The sequence below is a fragment of the Anser brachyrhynchus genome (assembly GCF_964034855.1).
Source record: "Anser brachyrhynchus genome assembly, chromosome: 3".
NCBI lineage: Eukaryota > Metazoa > Chordata > Aves > Anseriformes > Anatidae > Anser > Anser brachyrhynchus.
Window position 1 is genome coordinate 2,554,508 of NC_137696.1, and position 16,474 is coordinate 2,570,981.

The window sequence follows — 16,474 nt, forward strand, 5'->3', positions numbered from 1 at the left end:
CAAACAAGGGGTGTAACCGTCTATTAAAAAAAAAGAAGTTTTACTAGTTTTTGACCTTGTCACTTTTCTCTGGACCCAGTTAAGGGTACAGTTGCCCTCTTACTAGTGGTGCTTTCTCTGGTAGGCGATGGTAATGAGTATATTTGTTGAAGAGCTCTGGTGTTTGTACCAGACTATACCAATATGTTCTCTCAATATGGACCCTCAGGTGGTTCTTTTTAATATACGTCACAAGGGTTTAAACCTGTCTGTCTTTCTTGGAGAAAGATTGGAAGTTTATGTCTGATGCTACCCTACTCTCATTTCCTTCCCGTAAATGCTCTTATTTGCCTGAGACTGGTACTATAAATGACTCCAGACTGTTCTTTCTTTAAGTCAGGTTCTCACAAGTCTTCGCATGAATAATGAGCTTCATGTTCCAAGATGAATGTGTTCTGATGCGTTCTCAAAAAAATCACGATAAGAAAAAAAATACATTTCAGTAGGGCCTAGCCTTTTTTCTTTTTAGGGTTGAGGCACCTCTCTGATAAGCTTTTCACAAGGAATGAATTGGAGACACGTGTTAATATGGGGTAGTTTTCAAAGATGCTCCATTTTCAAACTCATGGCAGTGCTTTTGAAAATCAAAGTAGGCCTCTCAATGCCACCAGTAGTCTGACCTTAAGAATCGTGCATGATACAATGGAAATTGTCACAACCCTTGAACAGAATAAAGTCATTCAGAAGATAGCCACTGGAGTTGCAACAAGGTGACAAAGGCTACTCGAATAGATGTTTATGAGGAAAAAGGAATATTAGTTTTATGCCAGTACGATTTCCAGAGATATCAAATAGATCTTGTCCAAGGGAATTAAAGGTTAAAAAGCAACTACAAGCATATAGATTATGAGGCCGGTCCAGTCACTCCGGAGATGTGGAAGGAAAGAGGCATATACTGAATACTTGCACTAGAGAAGAGAGAGCAGGCCTAGCACAAGGAATTAATAATTGCAAGAGAAAAAAAGGAGTAGACCTTCGTGTTCCATGCTTCCTCCACCTGTTTTCACCTTTTATTTAGATCATACTTCCACACACTCAGCAAATACTCTTTCAACACCAGTTCCTTTTCTCACTTTTGACATGAATTACTCTTGTGTCATAGACTAAAGGACAGCAAGAAAAAAGAACCAAACAAATATACAAACAAAAACATTGAGGAGAAGGACTATACTTATAACCTTCAATTACTATAAGACATGTCTGATATCATCTACAATAAAGGTCCTCTTTTGCTAGTACTTGACTTGCCACAGTTTTCCCTCCCCAGGAATGCTGACCAAGCGTTTACTACAGCCAGGTTTTCAGGGATATTTATTAATTATGCATCCAAAAAACCACATGTAAACACAAATCTCCTTTTTCCATCTTTTAATAGAAAAATGAGTAAAGCAAACCACCTCTGCATACACTGAAAAAATAATATCCATAAGAACTGCAACAGCCTAAGAATCTTTCAGCCACAGGTGTTGCTTTTTCCCATAATCTGATAACCTCCCACCTCAGGTGGAGGTAGTTCTGTTTTAATGTGTTTATAGCAGTGGATTTCAAGAGCTTTTTACATTTTCTGTGCTGTGGCTTTCTCTTGAAAGATAAGGTTAGTATTATTTTGTTGTTAAATATCGTTAATCTTGTGTTTTTTTACAGTGTATTGTCTTTTCTTCTGTGTGAAAGAATGAAAATGTATTTTTAGATGTATAACTGTTGTTTGTTCATGAGTCTTTAACATAAGTTTGTTCATAAGGAAGAGGGAAAAAATAGGTAAGGCTTCTGAGGTATAGCTTAGTACACACTATCAAGTTTTTCTTCTAGACGGGGTTTGTATTTGTGTTTGCCACGTTACAAATAATGCTTTAGTGCAGTAATACTGCTTGTGTTTTTATTTTTGTTTGTTTTTAGACTTTGTTTTATTACAAGCGTTAAACGACTGTTTGTTTTTTACTAATTTGTTCTCAAATGCTTTAGAAGGTTGTAGAGGTTATTTTAAGTTTAAACAACTTGCTGTAGAGGGGTCTGGGTAACTGTTGTCCTTTGTAATATGCCTCTATTTCTTCTGAGATTCAGGCTTGGATGATAACAAAATTCCTTAGATATCCTTTCTGGTGAAGACCAAAAACTTTTTTTTTTTTTGAATTATTATTTTGTTGTTCCTTTTAAACTGTAAAAGAACATAGGAGTGAACCTTAAAAAGCAAATGGAGTAGATAACAGTCCTATGCTGGCTTTTGTAGTCAGTATTTCTGCAAATGCCTTCAGTTTGCATTTCAAAAAGTGCAGATATTTTGCTTGTGAACTGTTGCGGTCTTGTTGATCTATAGAGGTTTGATTGTACTCCCTATGAACTTCTGTGTGCAGCAGAAAGCTTGAAGCTGGGCTTCTAATTTTCCTCTCCTGTTTGGGTTTCTTGCTGCCTGAGAAGGGGGTATGTGCTGTAGTTTTTCCTTCTCATCAAACCGCTTCTCTTTTTGGAGTTAGGGGTTTGGTAGTTTTAGCAGTCTGAGAAAGCTGTGTTGAATTTGTCCTAGGTTAAATAAAAGTGGTATATATATGTGCTCTTACGTGTTAACAATATGCCACAATGTTCAAAGTGTTTATTTTCAAAACCTATAATAAAATAAAAAGCTTCTGTTTTGAACGACTGCTAGATTATATAAATAATTAATTACATACTTATATTACTTAGGCTGTATGCTGAGCATTTCTTAATTAAGTGCTAGATCTTCTCCCTTCAGCAGCAGGACATGGGGTGGAAAACTGTTCTGCTTCTTAGGGACTGATGTTGATAACGAATAAAGCCGCTTTCTCCACTACCCAGCAGTGTGGCTGCTGAGCATCTATCTGCTATTCTTCTGGTTTTACTAGTGTGACAGTGTGGAGCACAAAGATGACTTAAAAAGCAAGCGATGAGGGCAGGATCAGTGTTCTGAATGCTAACGTGCCTGTGCCTTTCCAGATTTCTTTGCCTTCCAACCAGCTGTGGCTCAGCTGCTCAAGGAGAGCCTCCCTGTGTTGTGGAGCCCTTGTAATGCTCACACGTGGCCTCAGGAGTTGGTGGATTGGTGCCTGGAAGAGCACGTCTCTTGCCACCTCTTTGGAAACGTTCACTGGTAAAGAGGGAAATACCTTCAGTATGAGAATGAGACTTACTCCTGGTTGATATGCAAAAAGAATTTGAAAGGGAGCCAACACACAGCTATCTGTATCTGTCAGGCTTTTTTGTTGTTGTATGGGATGGTGAAGTGTGAATCTGACATGTGAAGATAATTTGAATGTGGTTACTTCATGACCCTTTGGCACTATACATCATTTTAGGATCTGCTTTATGCTTTAAAATGGTGGGTTGGTAACCTGAAGGCCAAGTAAACAAAAAACACCCTTGAAAATCTCTGACTGAAGGCAAGGTTTTTTTGTTGTTGTTCATTGTGGGACTTCACTTCTTGAAATAGAATTTCTGACTTGGCAACAAAATAAGTATTTTTCCTGGATTAGAACATAGAACTTCCTGCTTTGTGTTTAGAAATGGAACTGTGGCTTTCTCCACTGTGTTTCTGGCTCTGGTAGATCTCTAAGTTTTTTTTTCTTTTTTTTTTTCCATTCTGTTTGGGAGAGTAACAGTGTATGAAGGCTGAGGGGGGAAAAAAAAAAACACTTTTCATACTTCGGCTGGCTTCAATTTTAAGTGAAGTAAGGTATAGTAAAACTCTTCCACTTCCCTACGTGTTCTGCGTCTAAGATGGCAAAACAATTTCCCTCTCATTTTCTATCCTGTTACAAGATGACTAAGAATGTGGGAGGAAAAGAATCAAAGGTAAATGCTGATGAAACTGATAGATTTTGCTAACAGTTGAAAGAGATGGAATTTATTATTATTATTTTTATTTGCCTTCTGTATGTTTTTCACCAAAATCTTTAATACGTCGGAGTTAAAGGAGAAGGGGAGAAAGAACTGGAGATCAAATAGTTTGATGATGATAATAAAAAAAATCCTAAACTTGATGCTCCAGTCTTTCCCAAACCCAGATATTAAAAGAACATAAAGAACTTAAGAGTATTACTGTTAGCCTCTTTATCAAGCATACAAGAATGACCTATTACAGACTATTAGAGAATTCACTACACAAATCAGAGTATAATCAGCTTTTTCATACACCACCTTCTACATAACAAGGAGAAGTTTGAAAATCCTGTAAGCACACAGATGTATAAAAAGCGAGGTAAGAAAACATCACTTTTGTCCTTCAGTGCTTCTGCTGCATGTTTACGGAGGTGTCCTGCCCTCAAATGCTTAAATTGCTACATCTCTCTAGATGCATTTTACATGATGGTAAAAGTATAATAACACACATTCATGAAATTTTTGAGTAATATGAACTGTTGTTGTTATCAGATACTTACCACTCTTATGCAGTTTTCTGATTAATAAAAGAAAATACTTCATCTTTCTGTTTTATCAGTGGTAAAATAAGGTAATGCCTTTCTTCAAACTTAGTATTTAAGGAATGATTTTTTTTTCCCAGCTACGTTTACTGTTTCCCCTTTCTCCTCTTTCTTAGTTATTTTGAACTAAACTTCCTAGCCTAAAAAGGGTTAAGAGAGTTTGTGGCAATGAAACGCAATGAAATTCAGATACCTAAGCATAAACGTCTAGTAGTATTTTTAGATGTCCTACAATATACCACCAAATGGTCTTTAGTCACCCCTCCAGAGGAACAGAAACTTCCTCATCACCTCACATCTACTTACGGTATATAGATATTTGGTTGCCTCATGGGTCTCAAGTGTCGTCATAGTCTCCCTATTTAAGCATTTGAGTAATTCCCAGCATGATTATCTCTTAAGTACGTGTTGGTAGCAGATTTTCACATTAGTATGATTTTAACGAGCAGTATAACTGAAGGATAAAAATGTCTACAGAATAGTGGTCTTTAAGAATAAAGGTGCATTAGAAAAGCTGATTAGTTTGGTCAAAACTCTGTATGAAACTTGACAGTACAGCTGATAACAGCAATATGCCACAAATGGCTATATATAGTATCTTGGGAAGTGTTGTCATTGGATCTTCCTAGCTAACTTGTATAGAGTTCTTTTTTCTTTAGCATTGTCATAGCTTCCACTATTTTTCTATTTAAAAAGTTCCTCAAATGAGCAGATGAGCAAAGCTTTTTTGGGAGCACTGTCACACTTCATTTTTTTTCAGCAGCATTATCTTACATAGCTGGTACACGTTTTCACCTTTGTCAGTTTTTTTTCCCCCCTTTATTAGGATTAAAAGCTTAAGGTGGCTGGTTTGTTTGATGTTTTCCCTCTGTTTCCAACTTGTTCAATGTATACCTTCAATCCAGCCTTCCAGCTGAGTCTTCCAACAGGTAGCTGATAATGTTCTTTGATCTTCTGTATTTGGTATTCGGAGGTCACTGAGATGTTTAAAACAGCATTTAGTACCATGGCTAACAGATTATTGTGTGGCCCATTGTGTCTTGTGGCATCCCCATATTGGCAAACAGCAGTTCTTTCGGCTGCTATTTTTCTTTTTTTTTTTTTTAAAAGAACTACACATGAAAACCAGCACATGTGGTTCTAACAGTTTTTTTTTAAATGTGGATCAAAAAAAAGCTTATGTTGCACCTGATTTGCATACTCCTGCAGGCTGGTTTTTATACACACAAACCTGCTTTGTAAATGTATGGCTGTTGAAAGTTGGTGGCAGTGATGAACAGGACAATTCTCAGGAGCTAGAGGGGACTGCAAGTAACTCTACTGGTATATAGAAATGTCCTCCCAGTTTTCATCTTGATACGTCCCTCTGAATTTTGCTGTCCCTGACCTCTCCCCTTCTCACCCTTCTACCCACAGTTGTAGCTTGTGTTTTTTTATGGCTTACCAGAATAATAGAAGTGGGACTGGCCACTTGCCCTGAGGCCTGAGAAAAAAACACCACAAAATAATTCTTAGGGTTGTTTAATGATCCGAAGCCCCTGCGAGCCTCAGCTTTAAGTACAGTGGGTGATTTTGTCCAAGCTTTTTGGGGCAGACTTCTCTGAACAAGCATTACCATGAGAAACAACGGCAAAGTGTCAGGACGCTCTTGAGAATCTGAAACCCCTCTATCCAAATCAACGTCAGGGATGGAAGGGTTCAGGACGGGGGTCAGCTGCTTCAGTGCATAAGATCTGTGAGAAATGTGATGAAGGCATAATGATGGGTGGATTTAAGCTTCGCTGCTCTGTCTTCAGGTGGGATAACTCATTTGGGACCTTCCAGAGGCGAACATGATAAAGATATGAAACGCTATTGCCTGCCTATTTGGAGAAACATTTTTCCTGACAAAATTCACTTAGAAATGTTATTGGTCTAATGAAGAAAAGTCCGTGTTAATTAAATGTAATGGTGCTTTCTTTTTCAATTAGTCTTGAGTGTTAATGCCAGTGGCCCTAAGCCACATCCTGCACCATGATGAAATAAAGCCACACGTACGGCTCCTCCCTTCAGAAATGGAGCACTGCAGTAGTCAGTAGTTGCAGAGGAGGTTCTAAAACCACAGACATTTTGGAAATACAGAAATAAAGTATTTATCTCGGGGGACCTCAGGTTCAGCTTTGATGCTGGGTATTTTGATGTTAAGCTGCGTGCAGCAGCTGGAGACGTGTTGTGCAGCAGAGAACCTGTCTTTTCATCCTAGAAACCAGGCTGGTTTGAGTTGGGGTGCTGGGGGAGGATGTAGTATTTGCTCTGCACGCAGACTTCACGTGCTCTCTCAGAAAGCCTCTTCTGCGGGAAAGATTGGAGGGCAGGGCGATGAAAAGGCGGTAAGGCCGTGTGGCTAAGAGGATGCCTGGGTGACGGGTGCCTGCGGCATCCTTCTGCAGCTGAAATCTCAGAGTAGCGGGGTGGTGTGAGTGGTGTGAGTATTTCAGGGAAGGTAGGTGGTGTATGCTAAAATACAACTTTCCACTTCCTCAGAAGCTATGGGTAAAAGAGTTTGGTAGTGAAGCAGAAAAAAGGCTTCACCAGCCACCTAAGTGTGAGGATAGCTGGTGCATGTCCAGCTGGCTTGTGCAGGAGTAGACTTAGCAGCTGAGAATGCCCTCTGGGGAGGGATACCTAAGCGTTAGCACTAGTTTAAGCATTTTTGCTTGGAGCTAGGAGGGTGAAGAGGCAGGCAGGAATGACAGCTGGTGGTGTAGGAAGTGCTGCTGCTTGGAGCTATGGATGCTGCTGGGGTGTGTTTAAAGGAAAGGGTGTGTTCAGCCTCTAGTTGGGCTGAAAGCTGAGTAGGTGGTATGAGGGCAAGTAGGGGAAGACCAAAACTGATTGAAGAAGACCAAAACAGATTAAACAAAATCTCAGGAGGGAATTAAAACCTCCCTTAAGAGGGGAGAGGAAGCAAGCTTATTTTCATGAGAACTCATGCTTACTGAAAGAAAAGCATGTAGGAGATGTTCATGAGAAGTTTACGCTATTGCTGCTCCATGTTGAAAGATCTAGGCCTTGTCTAAGTGCATAGCTGAGTGCTTAACTCCTAACATGTTTAGAGAAGTACGGTCACCTGATTTGGACAGAGATGGAGGCACGATGGATATTGGTAATTCCTGAGTTTGTAAGAGAATGGGGAAAAAGCTACAGCTAAGCACATGCTCTGTGTTGGGGTTTGTACCAGAATAATTCTTCTATTTTAAAAATGTATATTTGTCTCAGGATACAAAAACTGATAGCTGATGTGTAGGGAAGGGACAGGAAGGAGGTGGTGATAAATAGCTGGGAGCTGAGGGGGCTGGGTGAGGAGAAAGGTGAGAGACTATTGTGCACTTCTGTATTACGATTAATAACTTGAGGTGATAAGAATGTACTGCTAGCATTATTCATAATTTATATGCACCTTTTTCATTTCTGGCTTTCTTGAAGTTAGGGACATGGTGAGCAGGGAGTAAGGCAGCAGTGTAAAAGTGTAAAAACTTTTTTTTTTAAACTGGGGTAACTAGCTATAGTCTTAGAGCAGAATAGCTAAAAATAAAGGAAGCAGTGTTCACAGTTCATTGGACTTTGCACTACACCCACCGTACTTAGCTCCAAATTACACTTTAGCCATGGTGGTAGTGTGAACTTTGAGTGTTGCACCCATTATGGTTAATGCTGCAGTCATCCCATGAGAACAGCGTCACCTCTTTAGGCAGAAAAGAGAGAGGCTATGCATCTTATAAAACTTGCAGCAACAGTGTCCACGGTTACATTACGTTATCCAGTCATCGCATACCATGCAATGTTGTTGACAAGAACAGTGTCTCGGTTAGATTTTTTTTTTTTACTGATGATTTAGAAAAGTCACTGCTTATGAACTGAAAAAGCTATTTTAATGGGGAAAATACAGGAAGCTGAGGGAAGTGGAACAGTTTTAGTGAATTCTGAATGTTCCAAACTAGAAAGGGTATCAAATAATATATTGTTCTTGGAAGCATTTTAAAACTACCCGCTTCACTTGGCTGTTCTGCTCTTCTTTGGCCTTGGTAAGGGCACCTACAAGAAATAGACTGTGAGCCTAGACTCTTACAAGAATGGGGGATAAAAATAAGTTTTCACTAGATAGCCTGCAGTGGTGAAATAACCGTGAGAAAATAAATACACGGAAATTGTAAACGGTTTTGAACTGTTGGGTTGTCTAAGTACCACCATTAAAAAACAGTATTGGATTTTAACCCAGAGGACGATGGCGTTTATTTTTCCCTGAGCTAAACTGCTCTACTGCTCCATCTAGTGTTACTGGGCCCTACTAATGGAAGAGTTGGACCTTGCTTCAGCAACCCTTGCATCTAGTGTAAGTGCTGGATCTAGAGCTAGTGAACCTCGAGTTCTCAGCAGGACGCTTGTTTGTGCGTTACCAGAAAGTCTTTTGCAGAAGTCTGCAGTAGTAAATTTGAATTTTTTCATATTAACTAAGTTTCATGAGCATGATAAAATTTTCTATGTAAAATTGGTCCTAGATCGGTCACTGAATTTTATAGGAATACCTGAAACCAATATGGACTCTTCCACTGTTTCCTAGTTACTCTTCAGTGCAAAATGTAGGTAGGGAAAGGTGACATGACATTTAAACCAAATTGTAATAAACTGCTTTTGTAGTTTTTTTTATGTTAAGTAATGTGATAGGCATATCTTTTCCTAGCAGCAATTTTTAAAGCCAGTGGCAAAAATCAGTGCTGGTAAAGCAGAATCGGTGTGGTGGGAGATCCTAATGCGGAACAAGATAAGTTTCTGAATGTTTTAACAATGTGAGATACCCTGACTACAAACAAAGTTGACTTACTATGTTTGAAGTCATAATTTTTTTTTTATTCCCTATCACATTGTTATATAAGCGAAAAAAATGCATAGCTAATGACAGCAAGGCTGTTCATTAAGTGGCTGCTTCAGTCCTACCTGTTGCTTCAATCTTTGAGTCCTAATTCAGAAGTTCTACAGCTGGGTAACAGAAATGCAGTGCTGCGAAGCACCAATGCGTCAATGTGTGCAGGCTCAGAAAAGCTCTGTGAAGGCTCTGTCCCTTGATACAGACCCTGGGGATGTATCAGCTGAGGTGGCTGCCTACTCCTTTCCAATGTCTGGATTTGTCCTCCTCCCAGCCTTCCTTTATGGAATGCCATGTTGTGCTGCTGACATGATATACTGAGTGAAACACTTTTTTTAAAAAAAGTTTTTTTTTTCCAAAAGAAGTGCAAACTGAAAGTACATTCAACATATTTTCAATAATACAGCAGAATATAAAACTAACAAACATAAAATTACGACTGAATAGTCTTATTTAGAATTTTACTTTTTGTATCAGTCCGTCTAATAAAGTGCAAATAAAAAGTATATCTCTCTTCTTCAGAGAAGTTTTCATCACATGCTTGCAAACAGAACTAATTTAAACACCAACATATTTACAGTTTGGCTGTCCATGAGTTGATGTAAGGTTCTTGAGTCGCAAGAAACTGCACTGGCTTCTCATCTCTCTAGTTCTGCTTCCAGGATTTCTCCCCACGTGTCAACATCCATCGGATACATGCTTTTCTCTGGCAAGTTGTTTTGTGAATGAATGTTACTGTATTTCCCACTCAGCCATTCTTGTTTTACTTTGCTTTTCCAGTAGTTTCTTAGTAATGTGATCTGATGGAAAAACAGACAGCAAAAATCTTGGAAGTAAACCAATTCAAGCTGCACTCAATATGAGTAAGTTTTACATTGGAAGAATAGTGCCAGCAAAAGGATTTGGAACATGTCTCTGGTACCTGGATGCTAAGCCCAGAAAGCTGTACTGCTGCCAACAAGTAGACTTTGGTCTACTTCTATCTTTCTATCCTAAGTTAGGTAGAGAGTCACTTTTTGCCTCAATTCTTAGAGGGTGAAGATGATGGGGAAATGAAAACCCTAAACAGGAATTAATCTTCCTCCTTACTCTTTAAAAGAAATGGCTTTCACTTTCTCTTCCTGTTTAGGTTGTTTATGACCTTTACCTCTTGCTTGGGCTATTAATGAAGGCTGGATTGGTTCTTCTACTCAGCCAGCCTTTTAGTGCAAGAAAATGCTAGCTCAGTGTATTTGTTGGAGGGGGATTTGTAATAGATGCAAAATAGAAAACCAGAGGGGAGCCCTTTGGAAACTGTTGTGCAAGAGAGGAAAGATAGATACATTTGGAGGGCAACTGCTCCCTGCTCAAGACAGGGAGTGTTGAGAGTCCAGAATTTTTTTTTTGCTCTTTTTCACAAATCCCCTGTTCCCCCACTTGAAAATGCCCCAGCTAAATTGAGGTGGGGATCACCCTTTAGCTAGCTCAGAGAAGTAGCCATTGCTTCCCTGGTCTACTTCAGTTTGTAGGCTGGACTGAACAGTGACAGATCCTTCCAGATGGTTGAGCTCTTCTTGCTTCAGAGAAGCTGTAACTAGGAGCGCGTGTGTGTGGAGGAAGAATTCTAAACAAACTTCACCCAGCTCCTGCTAGCTCCTAGTTTCCTGTTTTCCTACCCTGGATTCTTTCTCCCGGTTGCACATTGCTCAAAATGTATTGAGGCAAAGCTATATGTAATGTATCTGCAGGAAATCATTCTTCACAAGCAGACTTACTCTAATGAAATATAACTAGAGAATGTATACTGGCACACAGGCTATGTGCTTTTCTCTCCCTCTGCCCCTGTGTATTAGGATTTGGGCATTCTCCCATGTTAGGGCTACTCAGACTTTCTGATGGGATGAACAGACCCCAGTGTTGAGGTTATGCATACCTGCTGGGATGGGCAGCTTTGGGGCCTTGAGCAATAAACAGAATATGTTGAGTGGGCCAAGGGTGGTTCTGGGTAGCAAATAGGATAAAGGAAATGGGAAACTTATTTGTGTTTAACCAGGCTTCTAGTTGTTTGATTTCACTACTGAGCCACGTTGGCGTTACAGGGGTTCCCCAAGCATCTTGGACAAATAAGAAATACTTATTTGTATGTCTCTATTATTAACCCCAGAGGCTTCTGAGTTGCCAGCACTGTCACTCATTAAATTTACCTTCCATGAGTATCCATTGCCTCGATCGCAATCAATCTCTCGCTGGCAGACAGCTCTCACAGTCAAACAGTGATTTTTCCACAAACAGTCATTATTGTCAATAGCTTGATTCCAGCTCCTGCATGTCATCGCGGCGTTACACAGGCTGCAAATATCGAGCTCGCTGAATATCTGCAAGCTGACTTCGGGAGGCAGAAGGGCTACGAAGTCATCGGGACTTTCCCTTTTCCTCTTGTCAGGAGGAAGGCTGGCTGGCTCCCCACAAGGTAACGGCTGCTTGTTCCTCTTGGGCGTTTTCTGCATGCTTCTGACCTCTCGCCAAATCCAGCGGGTATGCCTGATAAGGAAAGCATAACAATGAACGAGCGGCCGCTGTGGAATGACCAATACTGCCCTGATGCCACAACAAACGCCACCAGCCCCCCCTGCGGGCCGCCTCGTCACCCTTCCAGCAGCCGCAGCGGGCAGGCAGGGGACCGGCCGGCCGCCCCGGCACGTTCCGGCCCATTTTGGCGATGGCGTCACGCTGGGGAGGCTTTCCGAGGGCAAACCGCCCGGCTGTTGCCGGTTTTTGCGGCCCTTCTTTGCCCCTCCTGCCCGCGGCGGCGCTGAGGGGCCGGTAACGCCCGCTGCCGACCGTTGGCTCCCCTCTGCCCGCGCGCCGCGGCTCCCCGGTTGTGTTTAAATACCTCCACCATCGGCCCCTTGCCGGTGCTGTCGCCAGGCGCTGCGCGCATGCGCGCGGCGCTTTACGCCCCCCCCGCCGCGATGCATGCTGGGGATCGTAGTTCTCCCGCCGGCGGTGGGCGGAGCTCTGTGTGTGTCGAGGGGGGTGAAGCGCCAATATGGCGGCGCTCGGCCGTGGGGCGGGGCGGGGCGCGGCGCGCTGAGGGAGCGGCGCCTGCCATGGCGGGGGTGAGGCTGGCGCCGGCGGATGGGGGCTGCCCCGTGCCGCTGCCGCCCGGGGAGACGCTGCTGGGACGCGGTCCCTTGTTGGGAGTAAGTGAGGGGGCGAGGGAGGCTGAGGTGAAGGGAGAAGGGGGCAGCCCCGAGCGGGCGCAGCCTTCCACCGCTTGGGGTTGTTGTTGGGGGGCCGAGGCGAAGTGCTCTCCGCGCTGGTAGCAGCGCCCTTGGTTCGTACCTGAGGGGAAATGTTACTGCTGGGTGCTGCTGCGCTCCACGGGTGTGCTAAAAAGGACCCCCCCGGTCATCGTTTGGGGTATGGGGTAGGGAAACCCGAGGGTAGATCCCTCGGTTGTACGTGGGAGTGAGGGGTGAGGTTGTCAGAGAGAAGGGCTCACTTGGGATGTTGAATATTAGGGAATTGAGGTGCTGGGATAACTTCTCAAGCTTTCTGTGGAGAGTCACTGTAGAATCAATAAAGCCACAGAGTCGCTTCTGCATCCCTAGGGGCTTCTCGTGGGCAGGTGCCTTGTAAATCTGTAAAGTGGGGTATTGCCACTCAGGTCCGGGTGCACTGCCCTAAATATCACACCTGTTACATCAAAATACCAAACTATGAGATTCTGGGTCTGTTCTCAGCCGGTCTGCTTCTCAAGTGCTTTCACTTTGTTTTCTGTGTAGTTGATGTTTAGAAAACTTGATTCAGGTTTTCACAAGCACCTTAAAAAGAAGAAAAATGTCTCTGCTTATTTCTAGCGCAGTAGGGTAAGAAAAGGTCTTTGCAGCCTTCAGTAGTTTCTGTCATGGCAGTGGCATTATGTTTGATAGTTATGAGAGGATTTCAACGCTATTTACATAATTTGGTAATGTAAATTAATTAAGTAAAATCCTTTTAAAATCTGTTGCAGTTTATAGCCTTTTCTAAACAGAAGCTCCAAACCGCTGTACTGTTTCAGTGCTTTTTGGAGCATGAGTGTGACTGACTGGTGGACGCTCTTGCTGCTGTATAAGCAGCCTTGGCCTTTGCCAGGTCACAAAACCAACAGCTCCCCATGCTGTGTATGATGGAGATGTAATACTTCTGTGTGTTAGTGCTGACAAACAAAAGTACGTGGCTATTGCAGATTTAATATGTAGTACATCTTCTCCATATTCTGCCTGGAGGCAAAAGTGAAAGACTGCAGAGTAAGCAGATAACTCAGATGAGGACTTCAGGTCTTGTGAGATGTGCTTTTTCTTCCCTGGACAGAGATTTTTTTGATGCTGGTAGCCAAGCTGGCATCCCGCAGCATGTACTTGTGACTAGCTAAAGTTTGTATATGTAAGGATTGTTAAAAATGTTGGGTCAAATGCTCTAAGAGAATAAATACATGGGTAGTTGCAATATAGCCATTTTTGTGCTGCCTGATCTGTCAGATCCATAGCAAAATGATTATCTCTTGTGATGGCACTTTGCTCTTTGGAACCTTATTTCCTTATTCAAAATGTGGCCAAGTATTACATTTTTGTGAATGAACCAGTGGTAAAATTACTGTGGTTGTTTTTGGGTCTGTAGTTTTAGCTGACTATTTTAAGTTGGTAGACTTTCTGGAAGTGGAGAATAACAAGAATTTCAGTTAAAAGCTACTGGTTCACTCCTCACATTTGAAGAACCAAGAGGTAACTGTTACTGAATGCTAATGCTTCTAAAGCATACTTTAAAGTTATTTAAACATCAGGCAAAACTTTTATGTGGCATAAATATATGTAGGTACAGGGTGTTCAACATGGGTCTGCATGGTCTAATAGGTAAAACTATTTGTATATGTAATCATCATGCTCCGGGCTATTAAGTTACAGAATACAGAGATGTTGACTGTTTATTTTACATGTTTTTTATTTTGTTTATCCACTTGAATATCTGTTTGCCTGTTGTTTAAATGTGTTTGTTAGAGATTGTAGTCTGAAGAGTGATCGCCTTTTCCGAAGTTGTTAAGATTTTCTTTGGGCCGTAGACTCTTATTTCTCAAAATTAGGTGATAATTTCTTTAGAAATAACTTCTGCTTTTAAACAATTTCCAGAGAGAACGTGTGTTTGGATAGCCAAAAAGTGTAAGTTCAGAGGAGCACGAACTGGTACCACAGGTTTACGCTTGCCGGTGCTTTGTTCAAGTGCACTGAGAGCTCCGTTGCCTGTGGAAAGGGTGGAGGGAGCAAACACAGAACTGAAATTTCCTGAGAGGCACCTGAAAGGATCTGTTTGGGGCAGAGTTTGACCTCTAGTGTTTCTCTTTATGATGAAATGAAAAGTTCAGCTAGGCAGCTTGTGCCTTCTGTGTAATGCAAAACGCTGTGAAAGGGAGAACGATGACTCTGAAGTGGTCCTATGGTGGAATAGAACAGTAATTAGTGCCCCCCCCGCCCCCCAAACCTATGTTAATGAATTGACTAGTGGAAAGCCAAAATATTTAAAGAAAAGAGAGTGCAGTTTCAGTGTTCTCTCAGTTGAAAAGCATTTCAAATCTGGTACATCTGAACTGAAGCTTGTAAAACCAGCTTCAAGCACCTGAGTGAGTAAACGGTCTCACTTCAGAGGTGCACATTTGTTGCCTTTGGTGAGAACTTGCTAAGAAGTGCTGGATTCCTTAGGCTTCTGATTCCAAAAATTGAATCTTAATGTTGTTATCCAGCTTTTAGCAGAGAGTCAAATTTTGGGAAGCTGCACTGATTTCACTGTTTTAAAACAGTCTGGAGCAATAGAGTATATAAAAAGTGAATCCTGTTAAAACTCTGCTCAATTAGATCTGGGAACTTGCTCATTTTGATGCAAAAGGAATTTATATTGACTTTGAAGTACATGGTTCTCACAGCAGTTGTCTCTGCTTTTCAGATTACAGATAAGCGAGTATCCCGAAAACATGCCATATTGGAAGTGGTGGATGGCCAGGTTCGCATCAAACCGGTAACTTAAATCTCTCTGATTATGCGTATAGAGCCAACCTATAATTATACAATTTTAGATTTTCCTGTGATGTTATGCTTCATCTGAGAATAGCATTCAGTTCACCTTGCTCTCTTTTCGTAGTCCTTGTTTTCCCATTACTGCGTAATTCTGTCTGTAGGTAACGTTACTAACTTTCTCTTGCAGAAGAGTTGTTGGGTGAATTAAAAGAAAACAAAACACTGCAGAGGTTTGATCATTACTATGTAGTCCTGTTTACAATTTTGAGACAGGGATCCATTCTCTATACTGACTGCCTCTCTCTTCTTCAGAAATCTCTCTGAATTTACAGCTTTTGCGTCTTGATCAAAGCATGTCCTTTTTGCAAATAAACTCAGTTGTAATAAACCTAATCAAGCCGCCTTCTTTTTAAAAAATTGAAATGTTGGTACAATAGTTGACTTGTCAAATCTTTATATAGTTGCAGTTGATTCGGATGTTGTGCATAGGCTATACTGAGGTATGAGATATGATTGTGGTAGTTTCTGTTTTTTATAGATTAATGACTGTTTTGGTCACCAGTGCTGGGAGGGCTGAATGGAGCTGCTTTGGTATCACAAACCTGTTATTTGTGCTGTGGTTGGTGGTTCTCAGATTTGGGCATCACTTCGGTCCATGGCTTTTTCTCTGTGACTGCCTCATAGGATTTGAATGCAAATGGCAGTTCATATCCTTGTTCTCTAATCCATATAATGGTAGCCCTGCGAACTTGACCTGTGGCCCTCTCCTCTAGGGGAAACCTGCCAGGAGCTTGCTTACCTGTGGTGCAGGTAAACTTGAAAAGTAATAGGCAAAACACCAGTTCATGCAATCTTTTTTTTTTTTTGTGGTGTTGTGCTCATCAGCTTGGATTGAAACTTTAGGGATCAATTGTAGATATTTAAAAACAAACCAAAAAAAAAAAAAGCAGAACTATTTGAACTAGTTAGTGGTAACTCGTGTATCTGCCTTTTTTTGTCTTTAACGTTTCAACATTGCAGCATTGCTGTAGCTATTACTGTGGCATAAGGGCTTTGTTGTATATGACAGAACT

The 16,474-nt window shown here is 41.4% G+C and overlaps 2 protein-coding genes across 10 annotated transcripts in view; one reads left to right on the top strand and one right to left on the bottom strand.

Moving 5' to 3' along the window:
• Positions 1-1,579: 1,579 nt before the first annotated feature.
• The window catches only part of APLF (aprataxin and PNKP like factor), a 37,580-nt gene continuing 22,685 nt past the window's right edge, over positions 1,580-16,474 (top strand). Inside the window, exons 1-2 of one of the 8 annotated variants that reach the window (XM_080587067.1) lie at positions 1,580-1,633; positions 15,331-15,402. Coding sequence is in view for 3 of the 8 variants with exons in the window: in XM_080587065.1 (XP_080443191.1) it covers positions 12,465-12,557; positions 15,331-15,402 (165 nt within the window). In the remaining 5 variants the exon portion in view is untranslated. Of the gene's footprint in view, positions 1,634-3,066; positions 3,143-11,774; positions 11,825-12,339; positions 12,558-15,330; positions 15,403-16,474 lie in introns of those variants that run through there. The other 7 variants (XM_080587069.1, XM_080587066.1, XM_080587068.1 and 4 more) reach the window with 7 other exon arrangements.
• Positions 9,809-12,348, bottom strand: FBXO48 (F-box protein 48). Of its 2 annotated transcripts, none has more exons than XM_080587110.1 (3): positions 12,248-12,348; positions 11,559-11,895; positions 9,809-10,175 (listed from the first exon to the last, which is right to left on the bottom strand). In XM_080587110.1, exons 2-3 carry the CDS (start codon positions 11,859-11,861, stop codon positions 10,014-10,016), a joined length of 465 nt encoding a protein of 154 aa, XP_080443236.1. In that variant the 5' UTR covers positions 11,862-11,895; positions 12,248-12,348; the 3' UTR covers positions 9,809-10,013. The 2 variants fall into 2 exon arrangements, with proteins under 2 accessions (XP_080443236.1, XP_080443237.1); XM_080587111.1 differs by lacking the exon at positions 12,248-12,348 and adding an exon at positions 12,003-12,212.